The sequence below is a fragment of the Bufo gargarizans genome, chromosome 2, assembly GCF_014858855.1.
Source record: "Bufo gargarizans isolate SCDJY-AF-19 chromosome 2, ASM1485885v1, whole genome shotgun sequence".
Taxonomy (NCBI): Eukaryota; Metazoa; Chordata; class Amphibia; order Anura; family Bufonidae; genus Bufo; species Bufo gargarizans.
In genome coordinates, this window is record NC_058081.1 from 476766528 (window position 1) to 476788497 (window position 21970).

The following is a 21970-nucleotide window of genomic DNA, read 5'->3' on the forward strand; positions in this document are numbered from 1 at the left end:
TAGGGGGCGGACCAAACATCGCATATGTTCGCCCGCCGTGGCGAACGTGAACAAGCTATGTTCGCCGGCGAATAGTTCGGGACATTTCTAGTCTTGGCAAGCGGGTGGCCAAGAACCCAATGGTCAATCTGGCTGAGCTCCAAAGATCCTGTGTGCAAACGGGAGATACTTCAGAAAGGTCAACCATCACTGCAGCACTTGACCAATCTGGGCTTTATGGCAGGGTTTCCAGAAAGAAGTCCCTCTTCAGTAAAAGACATATGAAAGCCGGCATGGAATTTACAAGAAAGCACCCAAAGGACTCTGAGAAAAAAGATTTTATGGTCTGATGAAACGAAGATTGAACTTGTTTGGCCTCAGTTCTAAGTAGGGCTGAAACGATTATTCGAATACTTCGATTAAATCGAGTCAAAAAAATCCTCGATGCAGTTTCCCTGCATCGAGTAATCGTTTGCAGCACATGATCACGGAGCGGGAGTGAAATTAAGAGTCTCACTCACCGCTTCCTCCGTCCGGAGTCCAGAGAGATGGCACCGCCCTGCAGGCGGGACTCTGCGTAATGCGCCGTTGCGCACATACATTGTCAGCGCGCTGGCTAACGATGTGTGTGTGACGTCACGTAAGGTCCCAGTGCATGCTGGGATGAAGACGGTCTCTGTCCAGACTCCATGTGTCTGCAGCTGTGCCCTCCTCACTAGTGCCAGTGCCATTAGGTACCGTAATTTAAGTTAACAGCACCAGAGGCACTCCAGGGGAGGGGGGAATCGGGGGGCACTCACTGTAAATTGAGTTATTGAAAAAAGGCAGATGGAGAGTGGTTAATGGTGGCACCACCTTGGCATGTATAAAGTTATTGGTTTAGAGAGGGGTTAATGAAGGCACCTCCAAGGTGCTTTCATTAACCCCTCCAAACCAATTACTGTATACATGCCCAATGCCAAGGTGCTTCCATTAACCCCCCCAACTGAAGCAGCTCAGCTTACAGACAGCATCCTGAACATGATTGTCACAGACATGCGCCCGCTATCTATGGTGGAGGATGAAGGTTTTCAGAGAATGATTTCCACTTTCAATCCAAGATACACTCTTCCTTCCAGAACCTACTTCATGAAAATTATGGAGAAAAAGTATGAAGACATCAAAGGCAAGTTGACGAACACTCTTAAGGAGACTGACAGCATTGCCCTTACAACTGACATTTGGACGAGCGTTGCTACAGAAGCTTATCTGGGGGTGAAGGATTGGGAAATGGAGTCCTACAGCCTAACTATGATGCCCCTTGAAGAAAGGCACACAGCGGCAAATATTACAGAGTGGCTTGAGGATGTTATTGTCATATTTGGCATTCCAGAAAAGAAAGTCAAAGCTGTTGTCCATGACAATGGTGCTAATGTTGTAGCAGCAATGAAGATTTTACAAGAAAAACATGGATGGGCATCGGTGCGATGTGCAGGTCACACCCTGAACTTAATTGTGCAAAGCGCTCTGAAGAACCACCAAGCTATCTCTAAGTGTGTGGCTTGTGTAAGATGCCTTGTTGAGCATTTTAAGAAGTGAGTTGGCATGTACAAAACTAAAGGAGAAGCAACAGCAGATGGGCACGCCACAACATATGCTGGTGCATGATGTAAGTACACGCTGGAATAGCACTTATCACATGATAGCAAGATTGCTGGAACAAAGATGGCCGGTGACTGCTGCTCTCTCAGACCCAGAAGTGACTCCAAGAGGAAAACACCACTACCTTGATCTGAAGCCTGAACAGTGGAGCCTGATTGAGGAGCTTAGCCAGGCACTTGAGCCATTTGAAGGAGCTACGGTATTTCTGAGTGGGCAGAACTATGTTACCCTCTCTGCACTTCCACAGCTAGTGCAGAACTTAAAGAAGTCCATACAGAGTTTAGCTTTTGAGACTGCACCATTAATATCATACCAGGCTCATGCAGTACAACAGATCACAACAAGATGGCAAGAACTGTCTATGTTTCAACCCGACTCGTCTTCAAACACTGCCCTAATTGCCGCTGCTCTGGATCCCAGATTTAAGAAACTTAAATTCTTGTCTGCAGATGAGTCATTCAAGGTCCAAAGCACAGTACAGACCATGGCAATTGTTGCTAAAAACGAAATGACACTGTCCAGTGAACATGATGAAGCTTCTTCTAGAAGAGGACAAGAAGATAACCCTGCTGCAGCAAAGCCCAAGGATCATGCAGCGATATCATTCCTCCAGAACATACTGGGATCATCAGAGTCCAGCTCCAGTGATGAAGAGGATAAAGAGCAGCAGTTAAGTCAATCTGTGCAGAAGGAGGTCTTGATGTACTTTGGAGAACATCCCGTATCCAAGAAAGAGAATCCGTTGTCATGGTGGAAAACAAATGAAACACGCTATCCAGTACTAGCAAAGCTGGCAAAGTCCTTTCTGTGTATTCGAGCAACATCCACGCCATCAGAACGACTGTTTTCTGCAGCAGGAAACATAGAATCAAAGCGCAGGGCCAGCCTCAGTTCTGAGCATGTGGATATGCTCACTTTTCTCCATAGTAACCGCCAAATGATCCTTTAGGCCACGAATCAGCAACCTTCGGCACTCTACCTGCTGTGGAACTACTACTCCCTGCATGCAACAAACATGCTAGGTTCTTCTAGTTCTAACGCCTATAGAAGTGATTGAAGGAAGCATTCTGGGAGTTGTAGTTCCCAGACAGCTGGAGTGCCGGAGGTTGCTGATCACCGCTTTAGTGTAAGCCAGGGCAAGCTACATGCACTTTACCATATGATATTGATTATGTACCTCAGGAGGAGATAGCCTTTATCCAAACTGGTGTAAAGGTCAACTGGTTTAGCAACCATCAGATCATTACACCTTTCATTATTCAGAGCTCCTTTGGAAAATGAGGTGGAATCAGATTGGTTGCTATTTGAAAAACTAAGCCAGTTTTCCTTTACACCACTTTTGATAAATCTATTCTCACCCACCAGTTCTTCTTTTTGCCTTCTAAAAATGCCAGAAAGCCTTTGAAGAAAATATGTGCAAGAAGACAGACTCAGAGTCAGAACTAAAGTTGCCTGAAAGTCGTTCAGAGTTGAAGTCTAACAACAAAGGGTAAGGCAATGTTTGTCTTACTACTACTAAACACTATTCCGCTGTTGCAGTGGTGAAAGTAAATTCACAAAAACACTACTAACACCTTTCTATATAATTATATATATATTTTTTTTATACGATTATTGAAAAGAGAAAAAACTTCATCATGATGTGTAGCCCAACGTATATATAGGCCCAAAACCCTCCAAGAGAGCAACATATAATAAAGAGGATAAATTAAACCAGGGTTCACTTCTTACTCACATTTCTGTAGATATCAATACTGAATTTCTCACCATTGCATAGAGTTAGATGTGATATACACTCAATCCTTGTAGGTTCCAAGACCGGAGTACTATAGCATATTAACACCAGGGATTGTCTGTGAATATGCTGGTCATGGAAGGAACCTACAAGGATTGACTTGACTGTATCACATCAACGTAATGATGAGCTATTCTGATATCTACAGAAACGTGAGTAATCCAGAACCCTGGTTTAAATTTATCCTCTTATATGTTGCTCTATAGGAGGGTTTGGTAACTTTGGTTTGGGGCTGGACCTATATACTTGGGATACAGATGAGTCTGTAGTTTTTCCTCTTTTAAATAATTGTAGATGTTTTATATAGAAAGGTGTAGTGTTTTTGTGAACTTACTTGATTACTTATTTTTTTTTGTAATTTAGCATTTTTATTTGAAATCTGCTTTTACAAGTTAAAGTATTTTGATCATCTTATTAACAGCTTAGCTTGGGCCAAGTTAACTTCACATTGCAGTGTCAACACTGGGAGTCAGTCGACTCTGATCAGCTGGCAACTGGCTGGAGTCCGACTCTGACTCACTTCACTACTTACTCTGTGCAGCATTTTTTTGTCCTGATCCCCATTACAGTCAATGGGCATGATGCCCAGGGCATCTATCTAGCTTGACAGATGGAGCCGGGTGTACTCCAGAAGTCCGATCCTCCACCGGAATAGACTGACAGACACAGAGTTTACAAATCACAACATAACCCGAGCCTGCTGGAGTATACCGTAATGGGTATAGCCGGATACAGCCAGCTATATGCTCTGCAGTGCTCTCATAATCTTATTGACTATAATGTGGCCATGTTCTGGCATTTATGCTGGATATCGTCCAAACTTAGCTTGAATGCTGTAACAAGGCAAGACCCTTTACACCATTACATTCAATTGCTGCAGCAGCCGGCAGTATCCAGTTATACCCGATATGGTACATTCTGGCTGGCTGTTCTTCTGACAGAACCAGAATGTATATTGCAGCTGTGAAAGAAACCTTATGTCATGTGTGTGCAATTATTTGCTAATAAAAATATTGTTTTTATAAAGAAAAACATCATTACGTATGTTATTTTAAGAAGGCTTTTCTTATTAGATTACTCGATGAATCGAGAAATATAATCGATAGAATACTCGATTACTAAAATATTCGTTTACTGCAACCCTAGTTCTAAGCATCACATCTGAAGGAAACCAGGCACTGCTCCTGGCTCCAGAGATTCTAGCAGCATCATACTGTGGGGTTGTTTTTCAGTGGCTGCGACAGGAAGACTGGTCAGATTGAGGGAAAGCTGAATGGCACAAAGTACAGAGATATTCTTTATGAAAACTTGATCCAGTGTGCTCTGGACCTCAGAAGTGGCTGAAGTTTCACCTTCCAACCAGATGGTGGCCCCCATCCAACCTGGCTGAGCTTGAGAGGATCTGCATAGAATGGCAGAAAATAATGGTATCCAGGTGTGCAAACTTTGTGGCATCATACCAAAGAAGACTGGAGACTGTAATCTCTGCCAAAGATGCTCCATATACTGAGTGAAGGGTCAGAATACTTATGTCAATGCAATATTTTAGTTTTTCATTTAAAAAAAAATTAGCAAAGATTTTGAACATTCTGTGGGAGGTTAATTAACCACTTCACATCCGGGCCATTTGCTCCCTTCCTGACCAGGCCTAATTTTGCAAATTTGACATATATTACTTTATGTGGTAATAACTTTGGAACACTTTCACTTATCCAAGCCATTCAGAGTTTGTTTTCTCGTGACACAATGTACTTCATGATTTCATAAATTTGAGTCAATATATTTCACCTTTATTTATGAAAAAAAATCCCAAATTTACCAAAAATTTCGAAAAATTCGCAATTTTCTAAATTTCTATTTCTCTGCTTTTAAAACAGAAAGTGATACCTCATAAAATATTTATTACTTAACATTCCCTATATGTCTACTTTATGAAAATTTCCAAAACCCACTTTTTAAGGACCAGTTCAGGTCTAAAGTCACTTTGTGGGGCTTACATAATGGATACCCCCATAAATGACCCCATTGTAGAAACTACACCCCTCAAGTTACTTTAAAAAGACTTTACAAACTTTTTTTAACCCTTGCGTTCCACAATAATTAAAGGAAAATGGAGATCACATTTTTAAATTTCACTTTTTTGGCAGATTTTCCATTTTAATCAATTTTTTTCTTTAACACATCGAGGGTTAACAGCCAAACAAAACTCAACTTTTATTACTCTGATTCTGTGGTTTACAGAAACACCCCACATGTGGTCATAAACTGCTGTATGAGCACACGGGGGGGGGGGGGGGGGGCGCAGAAGAAAAGGAGCGTCACATGGTTTTTGGAAGGCAGATTTGGCTTAACTGGTTTTTAGATGCCATGTCCCATTTGAAGCCCCCCTGATGCACCCTTACAGTAGAAACTCCCAAAAAGTGACCCCATTTTGGAAACTAGTGGATAAGGTGCCAGATTTATTGGTACTATTTTTAAGTACATATGATTTTTTGATCATTCATTATAACCCTTTATGGGGCAAGGTGACCAAAAAATTGGTTGTTTTAGCACAGTTTTTAGCGTTCATCTGAGGGGTTAGGTCATGTGACATTTTTATAGAGCAGATCATTACAGACATGGCAATACCTAATATGTATACATTTTTATTTATTTATTTCACTTTAACACAATAATAACATTTTTGAAACAAAAAAATGATGTTTTCTTATGTAGGGGCTAATTTTTGGTGGAATGAGGTGACGGTTTTATTGGCATAATTTTGTGGGACATACGCCTTTTTGATCACTTGGTGTTGCACATTTTGTGATGTAAGGTGACAAAAATTGCTTTTTTTTTTGACAGTTTTTATTTTTATTTTCTTATGGTGTTTATCGGACTGGGTGGATCATGTGATATATTTATAGAGCTGACCGTAACGTCATTTTTACAGTGTTCACCTGAGGGGTTAAGTCATGTGACATTTTTAAAGAGCAGATCATTACGGACACGGCAATACCAAATAGGTCTATATTTTTTTTTCTATTTTTCGCTTTTTTTTATTCCTTACTTGGGGATTCATTTTTTTACATGTGAAACCTTTTTTTTTATTCTGTCATTTTTTTATTTTACACTTTTCGTCCCCCATAAGGGGGCCCGGCGTGACTGCCGGGCCGGAACAGGAAGTGTATACAGTGATCTAGAAGGCAGGGACACCTGGGAACTGTCCCTGCCTTCTCTAAGGGTTGCCCTGCTGTCACTGACAGCGGGCAACCCGATCAGCAGCTGCACGATTAGCGTGCAGCTGTCATTTCTGAATGGACGTTCAGGAAAGTCCATTCAGAGATATAGAACCACCTCCTGGACGTTTTTAGTCAATGGGCAGACAGGAGGTGGTTAAACTCCAAAGGCGCTTTGAAAAATGAAACGAGGAATCTGATTAGTTGTTATGGGCAATTATGCCACTTTTTCTTCATGCTAGTTTTGATAAATCTCCCCAATTGTTTTCATTTTCTCATTATGGGGTATAGAGTGCAGATTTTAGCACAAGGTCGAAACATAACAAATTGTGAAAAAAGTGAAAGGGTTTAAAGACTTTCTGAATGCATTGCATCTGTCTAACCGCTAGTCTGATGCCTCCACCTTGTGCCAGACACTGCACTGACTGTCGATACAGGGTATGATTCAGTTTAAACTTCTCACTCTCAACCACAAAGCTCTCCACTGTGGTGCACCCTCTATATCTCTGTCTACCACCCTACCCGTGCTCTCCGATCTGCCAATAATTTGTGGTTGACATCCACCATAATCCGAACCTCTCACTACTGTCTCCAAAACTTATCTAAAACTGTACTAGTTTTCTAGAATGCACTACCCGAGGACATTTTGTTAATTCCTAACTTCCTACAGTTTTAGGAGCTCCCTAAAAACACATCTTTTTAGGATGGCCAATCACATCCTTAAACTTAACTCTTCTCCATTCACCCTCCCTTCCTCGACACTACTCATCATGACCCGATTCGTCATCCAATAGTATCCACCACATCCCATGCACTCAAAAGCACCACACATATGGGCTAGTGACTGGCTGATGTACCCTTATATCTGATTGAACTGATCTGATTTGTTAAGATAGCTGGACCATTATACAAAACAAACACTTCTTACCTTTTCTACCACCCCTATCTTCTTGTAGATTGTAAGCTCTTGCAATGAGGTTTCTCACTCCTCGTTTTAATTGTTGACTTGTTTATTGCTAATGCCTGAATTTGTTTGTACATGGACCTTCTGATTGTAAAGCCCTGTAGAATATGTTGATGCTATATAAATAAAAATGATAAATGTTGCTCCTGGATCAACCACTTTAAATCAGTACATACAATCAGGATGTAAATATTGGGACATCAAGACAATTCTAACATTTTTGGCTTTATACACCACCACAATGGATTTGAAATGAAACGAACAAGATGTGCTTCAACTGCAGAATGACAGCTTTAATTTGAGGGTATTTACATCCAAATCAGGTGAACGGTGTAGGAATTACAACAGTTTGCATATGTGCTTCCCACTTGTGAAGGGACCAATAGTAATGGGACAGAAATCCAACTTTCACTTTTTAATACTTGGGTTGCAAATCCTTTGCAGTCATTTACAGCCTGAAGTCTGGAACGGATAAATATCACCAGACACTGGGTTTCATCCCTGGTGATGCTCTGCCTGGCCTCTACTACAACTGTCTTCAGTTCCTGCTTGTTCTTGGGGCATTTTCCCTTCAGTTTTGTCTTCAGCAAGTGAAATGCAAGATCAATTGGATTCAGGTCAGGTGATTGACTTGGCCATTGCATAACATTCCACTTCTTTCCCTTAAACTCTTTGGTTGTTTTTTGCAGTATGCTTTGGGTCATTGTCCATCTGCACTGTGAAGCGCCGTCCAATGAGTTCTGAAGCATTTGGCTGAATATGAGCAGATAATATTGCCCGAAACACTTCAGAATTTATCCTGCTGCTTTTGTCAGCAGTCAAATCATCAATAAATACAAGAGAACCAGTTCCATTGGCAGCCATACATGCTCACGTCATGACACTACCACCACCATGCTTCACTGATGAGGTGGTATGCTTAGGATCATGAGCAGTTGCTTTCCTTCTCCATACTCTTCTCTGTCCATCATTCTGGTACAAGTTGATCTTGGTCTCCTCTGTCCATAGGATGTTGTTCCAGAACTGTGAAGGCTTTTTTAGATTTCATTTGGCAAACTGTAGTCTGGCCTTCCTGTTTTTGAGGCTCACCAATGGTTTACATCTTGTGGTGAACCCTCTGTATTCACTCTGGTGAAGTCTTATTTTGATTGTTAACTTTGACACGCATACACCTACCTCCTGGAGAGTATTCTTGATCTGGCCAACTGTTGTGAAGCGTGTTTTCTTCACCAGGGAAAGAATTCTTCGGTCATCCACCACAGTTGTTTTCCGTGGTCTTCCGGGTCTTTTGGTGTTGCTGAGCTCACCAGTGGTTTTCCATCTTTTTAAGAATGTTCCAAACAGTTGTTTTGGCCACACCTAATGTCTTTGCCATCTCTCTGATGGGTTTTTGTTTTTTTCAGCCTAATGATGGCTTGCTTCACTGGTAGTGACAGCTCTTTGGACAGCAACAGATTCCAAATGCAAATAGCACACTTGAAATGAACTCTGGACTATATATTCTGCATCTGCTCATTGTTATTAGGATAATGAGGGAATAACACACACCTAGCCATGGAAAAGCTGAGAAGCCAATTGTCCCATTATTATTGGTCCCTTAACTGTTGTAATTCCTACACCGTTCACCTGATTTGGATGTAAATACCCTCAAATTAAAGCTGACAGTCTGCAGTTAAAGCACATCTTGTTCGTTTTATTTCAAATCCATTGTGGTGGTGTATAGAGCCCAAAATTTTAGAATTGTGTCGATGTCCCAATATTTATGGACATGACTGTATGTGGAGAGATCATCTAGTGGTTGCTGCAGACAGCCAAATATATTAACTATATATTCTGCATTTGATGACAGGGAGAACCAGAAGGTCACTTTAAAGAGAATCTGTCACCAGGGACCTCCCTATCCATTTGCATATACACATAGTTGTAGTTCACCTAATTAAAATGCTGTTTCTCTTTTGTTGATCCAAGGTTTCATTCCTGAGTTATGATATTTTTTCTTAAAGGGTTTGTCTCACATCAGCAAATGGCAATTTTTTAAATGTAAATAAAGTTAATACAAGGACCCTACTAATGTATTGTAATTGTCCATATTGCCTCCTCTGCTGGTGTCATTCATTTTTTGGGGGAAAGGAGCTGCTGCGCATTCATGCCTAGGCACATTCCCATGGTTCAGGGCACCAGAGAGTCTGACTCTTTTTCCTATAGTGTGCAAGTACGACACCACTGCTGGATTGCAGAGTGGTCGTAACCCCTACTAGATACGAGCAGTGTGTAATGTGATGAAAAACTGAATGATGCCAGCAAAGGAGGCAATATGGACAATCAAAATACATTAGTAAGTGGCTTGTATTAACATTATATACATGATAAATACTATTTGCTGAAGTGAAACAACCCCTTTAATATACAAATTAGGCCATTAGTGCAATGAGGGTGTCACCAGTCTTCTTGTTGTATACAAGTTCAGCTCCTTTCTTTGTCCAGCCCCTCCCTGGCTGCTTTGATTGAAAGGGCCAGGGAGGAGTTGCCACAGAAAGGAGTGGAGCTTGGGTGCAAAAAGAGCAATAAATCCGTAAAGAATAAATCAAGGCAACTGGACATACTGTAGATTTCTTGAAAACGTTTCACTCGTTCTTCCAACGAGCTTTCTCAATTCTGAGTGATTGTACAAAAATTCTGGGAATAAATATGTAACTGAATCCACATCTGGTAATTATACCCAGCATTGGGTCAAAGGTGTTGATTCCATTATCCTAATTGGAGTCAGTAGGTGGGAAGTCTTTATCACCTACTGACTCCAATTAGGATAATGGAATCAACACCTTTGACCCAATGCTGGGTATAATTACCAGATGTGGATTCAGTTACATATTTATTCCCAGAATTTTTGTACAATCACTCAGAATTGAGAAAGCTCGTTGGAAGAACGAGTGAAACGTTTTCAAGAAATCTACAGTACGTACAGTTGCCTAGATTTATTCATTACAGATATATACCATGACCTGGATAAATGAGAGCCTTCACAGATAACAAGAGCAATAGTGACTCCCTCATTGCACCAAATGCCTAATTTGCAGATTAAGAGAATGTAACAAAAGTATGGGAACAAAGCCTCAGATCAGCATTTTAATTATGTGTCTATGGAAACAATTGGATAGGGAGGTCTCTGGTGACAGATTCAGTTTAAATAATACAATTCTGACTGCCTACAATCACCTCTAGGAGATGCTCACTGTTTATACAACATGCATTGAATTCTGTAATGAATCATTTCTTAGTTAGCTCCATCTGGTGGTGACTGCAGGCAGTGAAAATCAAAAGATTTTGGGCTCTGTATCATATAAACTGATCTTTCAGCACATAATTTTAACTGTTAAAGCTAACATAAAAATATATTGTTCAGTATCTAGGAGTAGGCTGTAGGTGCCCCTAATGCTTTGGTTCTTCGGGAAGTAGTACACCATTGCCAAGCAGTCAGGCCAGCCTTGATAGCAACAAAAAAGCAGAATAACAGGATAGAACAGGATATTTTGCTGATGCTTTATGATTCTTTTTTATTTATTTTTCTGACCATTATTGTTTTTAAGGTCAACAGCTGAATACTTGTTAAGTTACAGCAGTAATTACGAAGAGTGTGCTTTACAGAACTAAGAGACTGTTCAGAAGCCCAAATATAGTGGTCAATCACTAAAGGTTTACTAAGTTCAAAAGTTTAATGCAGTCACACTTCAACCAGAAGTGTCCAACCCAACAGCCCCTGGTTATTCAACAGTCTTTATTGTACAATATGTCACCTCATGAGATTCTAACAGATAATTTGTTCATTCTAAGTCAACGCTGAAACACATTGCTGTAAGCAAGACAAACATCTAGAGAAGATTGCCACTGCATATATTTTGGTGGCTTCTTCTTGTTGTTTTGAAGCTGGAACTGTTACTTTGATCCTTTAATGATTTCTTCAACCTTTTGCTTGCCATAATTAAGACAACCAGAAAAGCATATTTATGAACCCAAAAAATATTAAGCCCACTGTCCCCACACCCCTCATGTCCAATAAATGGCTACAACCACCATACCACCAAGATGGGAAAGCAAGATTGTGACTAGGAGCAAGCAATCAGTTCTCTGTTCCCACACTTCAGAGATATTTCCAAAGGCATTCGAGGATCAGCCCTTGAGCAGCAGAAAAAACAGCTGCACAATTTATTTATTTTTTTAGATTCTTCTTTCCCCACCAGCAACAAAGAAACTGGAAATGTACTCTGCCATGGACTATTGGCAGCAAAAATTCAGTCGGTTCTTGTATATTGTGACATAAAATAATTGTTCCACTTTTTTTTTTTATAAAGAACTGATACTGATACAGGCAGAAACTGTAAAAGTGGGAACGTAACAGTCTGTCTCCTTCTGTTTTGTGCTTCATCACGCACCATATTAGCAAGGGACCTGAGTGTCCCCTGTCCATGTTACAGCTGCCATTTCTTCAGCAGGAGGGGATGGGATACTGTGCTTCATTTTTCAGCTCTTCAGTTGAGACACAACACAAAATGGGCAGCACAAGTTGTTAATGTACAATTGGGTGGGTGGAGAGGGAGTAAGGAAATTCAGGAAGAGGTAGAGGGACAGCAGAAAGAATGTCTAATACAGAAAACTGCTCATGTCTTGTTTTCATCATAGATGTCGAGAGATGGCTCAATGGTGGAGAGCTCTGTTTCGTAACCCAAGCTTCGAGGAGACAGGGAGTTTCGATGAAAAAATAGACTACCTAGAGGAAAAAAAACACATGAAACATTAGGTTAATTTATGTTCTGTCACTGTGTGTATCTTTAAAGGGGTTTTCCAGGAGTACAATATTAATGACCTACTTCCAGGACCCTGACCAATCAACTGTGGCTTCATCCTAGGCAAGGGATGTCATGTTCATTGCACACAGCCTATGTGCAGCTCAGTGCCATTCAAGTAAATAGGCCTGGGCTGCAATACACAGCCGCTATACAATGTATGGTGCTGTGCTTGGTATGCTGTGAGAAGGCCAGAGGACTTTCTGGAGTGCTGTGGCTTCTTCAAACAGCTAATTGGTGGCAGTACCAGGTTTTATACTCCCTGTAAACCCCTTTAAATATTAAATATTACACACTGTAAAGGTGAGCACACATGGTGAAAGATGGAAGGGTGATCTTTATGGACAGGGAGGTGAGAGGATGAGAATCGGCTATGATAGCACGCTAACCCTAAATATCTACTAATATTAGACCATTGCAAATGGAAATTGGGGAAGATGGCTAGCTTATCCCTCTTGTCTAAAGCTGACTAGCACAGGTCCCTCTTAACTAGACCTTGTTCCTCCTGGCAAGCTACCCCTGTGCATATTGTCATCAATGGTGTGTGATCACACACTGACACTAATAGAAGTCAGCTAGGCTTTCACATTGGGACAGTTGTTTATATGCTGTAGTAGCTAGGCTTTGTCTTACAATGGCTAGATGGTTGTATGGTTTGTTAGTGTCCCCCCTGTCTGCACATGAATGTGGCTTGTTCTTCTTTGTATGAATACCACATTGGTTGGAAATCGAGAATGCATTGATGAGATGCAATTATCCCATCTCTTCTGTACTAGCTTATTCGTCCTCTTTAACCCATACACTGCCAAGGATGTACAGTACGTCTCCATAAACATATGGTTTGGCTAGTATATAAGTACTTCTGCTTTGATCTTTGCATCATGTTTTAGGTTGGGATTGTAGCTCAATATCTCACATGCAATATTCTTGGTACAGCACTCGTATAAATCAGTAAGATTTATGGAAGGTTTTACTTCCTAGGGGTGGGAGGGAGGACACTGCCAGTGACATCAGAAAAGAAAGATGAGCCTTCCATCGAACCCAAGGAGGGGAACAGGAGCTTTTTTTTTATGTTATCACCTATTTTACGAATCGGGGAGAATATGTGCCCTCTATCATATTTAGAGGAGGTTCTATCTATTTCTACTAAAGAGTGAAAAGATGGACAGACACACATTTACATCAGTCACTGCTTGTAATCAGGGCATTTGGTGACTCAGATATTTGTATTGCAGAGAAATGTGTCTATTTAGTTCAGGTAAATGTGTGAAGATTAAGGAGGAGCAAATCGAAGGATTAGGGATGAGCGATTTGCATAAAACGCTGTTAGAGTGCTGTACGGCGTGGGATGAGCCGAAGTTGAGCCGAAGGTATAACTTTGCGAAGTCTCACGAGACTTCGGGTAATAACTTAAAAAATTAATTTCTACTGTAAAAAACCTTTTACCGAACTCTGGTTCGGCTCCAAGTGGTACTAAGGATTCACTCATCCCTAATGAAGATATGTACCTGTAGACACAGATACTGTAAATGGCATGAATGAACTTTGAACATCTTGAACATTTATTTTTAGGTGTTGTGCTTCTTGGGCTTTGCTTGGTGCTTACTTTTAGTCAGAATAATTTTTTACAAAATGTTATCCTGTTTTATAATTCAGGTTTTAGTTGTGAAGATTTTCCTGGAAGCTCTTTCCCAGAGTTTCTGTCGTAGGTGTTGTATCTAGTTTTGCAGCTCAGTCAAGTGAATGGAAGTGAACTGCAAACACCCTGTCGACAGACATCGTGATATTTATGAGAAATAAAGAGTCTCTGGTCACTCAAGGAAACATTCTTGCATTGTGATATATGTAGAAGTGCTCAGTAGCACCCCTTATGTATTCCATCTCATCATGAGCATATGCAGGAGCAATAATTACACTGTCTATGGCTACTTTAAGCCAACTGAACAACCACACTTTTTCCAAGTAGTGTTCCAATATTGTTTTATAACAAGTCAGTCCCTGATGAAATGCAGACGGCTCAACAGAACAGAATGCCAGAGCAGCATTTGCATAAGTACATAAATCCATTTACAGTATTCATTTTCTGCTTAGGAAACGAGCACAAGTGCAGAGCAAACACATGCCAGTGCAAATCCAGAAATCCATTACAACCTCTTAATGTGTACTTGAACTTTTTACATTGTGAACTGGATAAAATACAATGAAAAAAAAAATTGCCTCATCAGTTATCAAAGTTTAAAGGGTATTCCCATCTGACACATTGCCACCGTCAGATAGGTGTGGGTCCAACCTCTGGGACCCCTATCTTCAGAACGGGACCCCTAAAGTAAAGGAGAGTGCACCGCACAAGTGCGACGACCCACCATTCACTGCTATGGGGGTAATGAAAATAGCCAAGCATGTGAAGGAATAAGTGGCAATTCACTGAGCGCTTGCTCAGCTATTGTAGGAACTCCAATAGTGAATGGAGATCATTCCGCACATGATATGCCACCAATGTCTGAGATGGGTTTAACCCTATAATGTTACAGGTGAAGACTGAAGAAATTCTACTGATTGCTCATCACAATAACACATGCTTTCCAACTTTCTTGCTGAAGCTCGCGGGGTGTCAAGGTGTGTGGCACATATAGCACATCTTTGGAAATTTTTCAGGGCTAGACATGCCTCTTTTACCACTTTCTTGTGGGCCATGCCCCTCATTAACAAAATTTTTCACCTATCCAAGTGTCTGCTTGCTGGGGCCCCACTGATCATGAGAAATCGGGAGTTCAGTGCACTCATTTGAATGGAGTGGAATTTGAGCATGAACACTGCCACTTTATTCAACTCTTTGGGACTGATGGAGATAATCAAGTACTATACCTGACTAACACAGCCAGTCTGACAGAATTTGAATTGAGTGGCAGCACACATGCTTTTCATGTGTTAAAGGCAAATATAGCAATAATACTGTTGGTTTTTGCATGTCTTATCTCTTAACACTAAGGGTACTTTCACACTAGCGTTTAAGTTTTCCGGTATTGAGTTCCTTGAGTTCCGTCATAGGGGCTCTATACTGGAAAAAAATGCTTCAGTTTTGTCCCTATTCATTGTCAATGGGAACAAAACTGAACTGAACAGAACGGAATGCACCACAATACATTCCATTCTGTTCCCATACCAGAGAGAAAACCCCAACATGTATTTTGCTTTCTGTCCTGGGAAACTGATGAATCCGTCATGATCCCCAGTGCAAGTCATGGGGATGGATCTGTTTTCTCTGACATAATCTGCCACAATAGAAAACGGATCCGTCCCCCATTAACTTTCAATGGAGTTAATGACAGATCCGTCTTGGCAGTGTTAAAGATATGTTAAAGATAAAACAACCGGATCTGTTCATAATGGATGCAGATAGTTGTATTATCAGTAACGGAAGCGTTTTTTGCTGGACCCCGCCGAAACCAGCAAAAACGCTAGTGTGAAAGTACCCTAACACTATGTGGCATGTAGATACAAAAGTTGCCTTCTTTGTCTTGGCTCTGACAGAACACATAGGTTCCTGGTTATACCTAGGACTGACTATGCATTGTGTGCAACCACATTATTTTGCAGTATTCATGAAAATATCCATGCCTCAGCATATCACTTCATAAAATCAGTTTAAAATAACTAGTTGCCTTGCTCTTCAAATCTGATAAAATCAGCATACTGTCATTATGGTCCTTCCTTGACTGGCCCTAACAATGTGGGCCTGAGAGAAAAACTGGCCTTTGTGCCAATAGCAACCAATCAGAGCACAGCTTTGTTTTCATAGACTGTCTTGGAAATATGAAAACTTTATTGCAATATCTCTATCTAAACGCCTGTATGTGGGTAAATAACTGGCTCAGTGAACAGAGTGTGGTTATTAACGGTACACACTCAGATTGGGTCACTGTCACTAGTGGGGTACCACAGGGGTCAGTATTGGGCCCTATTCTCTTCAGTATATTTATTAATGATCTTGAAGAAGGCTTGCACAGTAAAATATAATTTTTTGCAGATGACACTAAACTGTGTAAAGTAATTAACACAGAAGAGGACAGTATACTGCTACAGATGGATCTGGATAGATTGGAGGCTTGGGTAGAGAAGTGGCAGATGTGGTTTAACACTGACAAATGTAAGGTTATGCACATGGGAAGGAATAATGCAAGTCACCTGTACATACTAAATGATAAAACACTGGGTAACAATGACATGGAAAAGGACTAAGGAATTTTAGTGGACAGCAAACTAAATTGTAGAAAGCAGTCAGGCAGCTGCTACCAAGTCCAATAAGATAATGGTTTGCATCAAAACGGGCATAGATGCCTGTGATGAGAACATATTCCCCGTGCCATTGGCTGCAACACAACCCCAAAGCATGATTGATCCACCCTTATACTTAATGCTTGGAGAGTTGTTCTTTTCATGAAATTATTTACCATTTTTTTATCCAAACATACCTTAGCTCGTTGAAACCAAAGAGTTCTATTTTTTTGTGCTCATCAGTCCACGAGACTTGTTTTCAAAAAGCAACAGGATATTTAGATGTTCTTTTACAAACTTCTGACATTGAATTAAGTGGTGAGGATGTAGGAGAGGTTTTCTTCTGATGACTCTTCTATGAAGGCCATATTTGTGCATGTGTCGCTGAACAGTAGGACAACTCCCGATTCTGCTAAATCTGGAGGTCTTGTGGGGGTGGGGGGGGGGGGGGGTTATGATATGTCTTTCTAGCAATCCTATGAGCAGTTGTCTTTACTTAGTCTTCCAGATCTTCTCTTCACTCCCACTGTACTTGTTAACTGCCATCTAATACCTATCTACCTCATATCTTTCTAAGTTCTGTGACCAAAATAATTTTTACATTTATTTTTCCTATTTGAAACATAAAGCCACCAAAGCAAGCATCGCCATTTGAGGAAGGAAAATGGATTGAGCTGCACCATCTGTTAGAATGATTTAATGCTATTTCTAGTTTTATCTCTCGCTCTCTGTCGGCCACTTGATATCTAATTGCTGTTATGTGGATTATGGAACAAAAACACAACATGAAAATGTACTCAATACAAACAGCACAATGTTAAGCCCCTAATTGTTCCATAATGAGTTATAAATTATCTGTTATCCTCACTGACCTGGCATAGTGACATAGAAAGATAAAGATTATCAAAACGTTAGCCCTTTACATTCCACTGTAATGAACTTCAAGAACTAATCAGATTAAACACCACATACCAGATGTAGCATACATAATGTGACCATTAAGTAATTATTTAAATAGAATCTAATAATCTCTTTACATTTACTTAAGACTCCCCCAACCTCATGAAATCTGCCTAAAGGTCTCTTTACACGGGACAATCTGCTGATCGCTAGTGGATTAGACCGATGCATTTACATGCACCAATCTCCTCCAGAATATGAAGCACGATCTGCTGCCAGGAAACAAGGATTGTTGTGCTGCTCTAACGATCCAATTACCCAATAAATGTGTGTTCCCTCGTTCATCGGGGAATCAGCGGCACATTTACACCGTCTAATCGTTAGTATGAACGCTCGTTAGCAATGACCATTTCAATTATCGGACCGTGTAAAGGGCTCTTAACTTTAGTTCTACCACTCTGAAGTTCAGAATGAAAAGCAATGCTACAGTGATGGCTTTAGCAATTTCCTCTATTTACATTATTTACTTAAATTCTACAGAAATACCTAAAAAGCTAAAGGAATATTTATAACATGTATAAATTGAGAAAAATGCTGAAATATAATAACTTTAAATACACATGAATTTCAGCTCTTGTACTGGTACCTACATTGAAAAAAAAGGTCCTGGTGGAAATATGAAACCAGCTAAGCATACTTGCTCTCATAGAAGTGATAGAATGTGTTCCAGCATTGAATGAAGGTAACCATGCACCCCCCTTCCTCTATACATACACACCTCTCTCCATTTATTCCCTGCTTGTACATAGTGGGGGCCACCAATTTCGACAAAAGGTGTGGGTCACAGAAGTGGGACCGACATCTATCAGGCATTTACAACATATCCTCTGGATATTGGCATACCCCTTTGAAATACAGTCTCAAATCTGAAGAGACACTACTTGATCCACAACCTAGTCCTAGTCTTATTATAATGAATTATTACTCCTTAATATTGGAAAATTTCTTTAGATGGATATTGAGTAGATATGTTTTAAAGGGGGTTTCTTATGAAGACATCTGTAATAGACCATATACTGTTATAGGCCATACTAATGTCTTAAGGGGGGGGGGGGGGGTAGTCTGATGAAGATCCATCTCCAGTAGTCAGAGCAATGAACCACTAACAAAGAGCAGCTCTTGCTTTGGATGATCCAAACTGTCCATATATAATATTATTGGCTTATTTAGTTGAATAGTCAGCACATAATTCTACACTTACCCTGCGGAGAAAAATGCCAAATGAATGGCTGGCCAAATGAGCGGCTGACTGTATAAAATCTGGATTATTTAAATCACCCACAGCTAATCATCAAATATCAGCCTTAATTAATTCAACAGGTTGTATGGACACCTAGTTCCACTAGAAATCAATTTGTATGGGCACCCAGTCTCAATGCAAATTAATGGTATTTTACACACAAAGCTATAGTGAACCAAAAGACAACACTTACATGATATATAAATCAGAGTTCTCAATTAATTTATTTCTAACAGATATATCCAGATCTGTCTTAAATTCCATCTACAACAATGTAAAATTACGGTTAAATGTTTGTAATATATAGCTAGGAGAACAGGCCTAACACCCATCAAGACAGGATATAGCATGTCAGGCTGTAATGCGTGGACCTTTCATCCCACTGGGGATCTCCGGTTGCAATGAACAAGGATTAAGGTGATTGGGTTACTGTTCCATCAGCACTTATTTGATCAAGAGCTTAATGCAGCTCTTTGTTCTGAACATTCAAGTGAAGACTATTATATTGTACCATTAACATCCCATTAAACAATCAGTTAATAAGTAGAATTTAAGAACCATTGCTAAAACATCAAGCTCCATGTCCATAGACTGGGGTTTCCAGGAAGGAATATATGATTAGTTACCTAACAGACTCCTTTCTTTCTTGTGCTTATTCTACTAGTGTAATATGGAGAGAGAAAAGCCATAAGCATCCAGGATTCCTTGTCTTAAAACAAAGATAGCTCTGGAGAGTCAGAAGAAACCATACTTCTAATTGTATGATTCAAAATGGCCTCTCCAGCTAGGGAAATGTTCCCATAGGATCTTTACATTTATGGCACAGTATGTTAGCCATTGAGACTTGCTAAATATTTCATCAAGAGGAGAGAGTCAGCTACTAGCCCAAATGTAAAGAAGCAGCAGCAATCATTGGAAACACAATTAGAAGTACAAGCCTCCCAGTCACAAGGGAACCGCACTTCGTGAATGGTACAGTGACAAGCCCATTCTACTTGAAAAACATCATTAATCCAGTCATGTTTTCTCTGCATGAACAACACAGGCCTAATTTCATCTTCATGGATGACAATGTGCCAGCTCATCGAGGTCACATCATTAGGGAACAACTATTGGAGCCTGGGGTACCTCAAATGGAGTGGCCTGCACTTTCTCCAGACTTGAATCCCATTGAAAACCTGCTGAGTCGCCGTGCAGAGGCTCGTATAAGTCTGTACCCCAGAACCTCAATGACCTGAGGGCCACCCTTTAAGAAGAGTTGGATGCCATGCCTCAGCAGACAATAACCTAACGTGTGAACAGCATGAGACGTTGTTGTCAAGCTGTAATTGATGCTCAAGGCCTCATGACAAGTTATTGAGACACTGACATTTTTTGTGGGGGTATACCCACTACTGTTGTTGACTTTTGTTAGAATAAATAGTTTGAGATGAGAAAATCACCATTGCATGCTTCTACTTAAATGCCCTACTTTCATGATATAATATCGTGTAGCGTGAACATTTTATGTTTTCCAAAAATTTCACCCAAAAGCCAAATATCCCTTTTTGTGACTAGTGTATATATATATATATATATATATATATGATCAATTATTATGTATTCATTATATTAGTCATTCTAGGCACATTATTCATAAAATTATGTGTAGTATTACACAATTATTTTAATAGATCCAATTTTTGTTGCACTTCACTTACCTCAGTTGGCACTTTTTTTGTACTTCATTTTTTGGCACGAACACTTTGGTACTGTCACTTTAATAATCCCTTTAACTGCTGCTATGTATTACTATCCAGCTCAGTGGGCATGTGTAATGCCCTTACTTTGTTTTCAATATCACTCCCCACTGAGATTGAGGCACTTGCGCATGCACCTAGCGGTCTGATATGGGGCTGCCCTCCAAGCCTCAAATTGGCTTGCCACTTCAGGTTATTTTTCCCTACATTTTTATTTTGCATATGTTCATCCTTTTACCAGCATTTTTATTGATAATTGATGGCTGTTTGGATTTAGGCGCCATCAGATCTGGGGCCAGACCTGCGTTACAGGACATGTTCTTGTCCTAACGACGTGGCTCCCACCCCCTGATCTCACGGCATTGTAGCAAATCCTCTCCTTAAACATATCATGTGGTACGGACCCTTTAAACTTAATGTGTGTTAAATAGTAAGTGCTTTACTGTCTCACTGCTGGATTCACATCTACAGTCGTGACCAAAAGTTTTGAGAATTACATAAATATTGGAAATTGGAAAAGTTGTTGCTTAATTTTTATAATAGCAATTTGCATATACTCCAGAATGTTATGAAGAGTGATCAGATGAATTGCATAGTCCTTCTTTGCCATGAAATTTTACTTAATCCCCCAAAAACCTTTCCACTGCATTTCATTGCTGTCATTAAAGGACCTGCTGAGATCATTTCAGTAATCGTCTTGTTAACTCAGTTGAGAATGTTCACAAGCACAAGGCTGGAGATCATTATGTCAGGCTGATAGGGTTAAAATGGCAGACTTGCACTGTTAAAAGGAGGGTGATGCTTGAAATCATTGTTCTTCCATTGTTAACCATGGTGACCTGCAAAGAAACGCGTGCAGCCATCATTGCGTTGCATAAAAATGGCTTCACAGGCAAGGATATTGTGGCTACTAAGATTGCACCTCAATCAACAATTTTATAGGATCATCAAGAACTTCAAGGAAAGAGGTTCAATTCTTGTTAAGAAGGCTTCAGGGCGTCCAAGAAAGTCCAGCAAGTGCCAGGATCGTCTCCTAAAGAGGATTCAGCTGCAGGATCGGAGTGCCACCAGTGCAGAGCTTGCTCATGAATGGCAGCAGGCAGGTGTGAGCGCATCTGCACGCACAGTGAGGCGAAGACTTTTGGAAGATGGCCTGGTGTCAAGAAGGGCAGCAAAGAAGCCACTTCTCTCCAAAAAAAACACATCAGGGACAGATTGATCTTCTGCAGAAAATATGGTGAATGGACTGCTGAGGACTGGGGCAGTGTCATATTCTCCGATGAAGCCTCTTTCCGATTGTTTGGGGCATCAGGAAAAA

General features: G+C 40.4%; 1 protein-coding gene across 1 annotated transcript in view; it reads right to left on the bottom strand.

The window, feature by feature from the left end:
- Nucleotides 1–11134: 11134 nt before the first annotated feature.
- Nucleotides 11135–21970, bottom strand: part of RNF130 (ring finger protein 130) — a 247138-nt gene continuing 236302 nt past the window's right edge. The window contains exon 8 of the mRNA XM_044281117.1: nt 11135–12362. Within this exon, the coding sequence (XP_044137052.1) occupies nt 12253–12362 (110 nt within the window). The 3' untranslated portion in view covers nt 11135–12252. The remainder of the gene's footprint in view (nt 12363–21970) is intronic.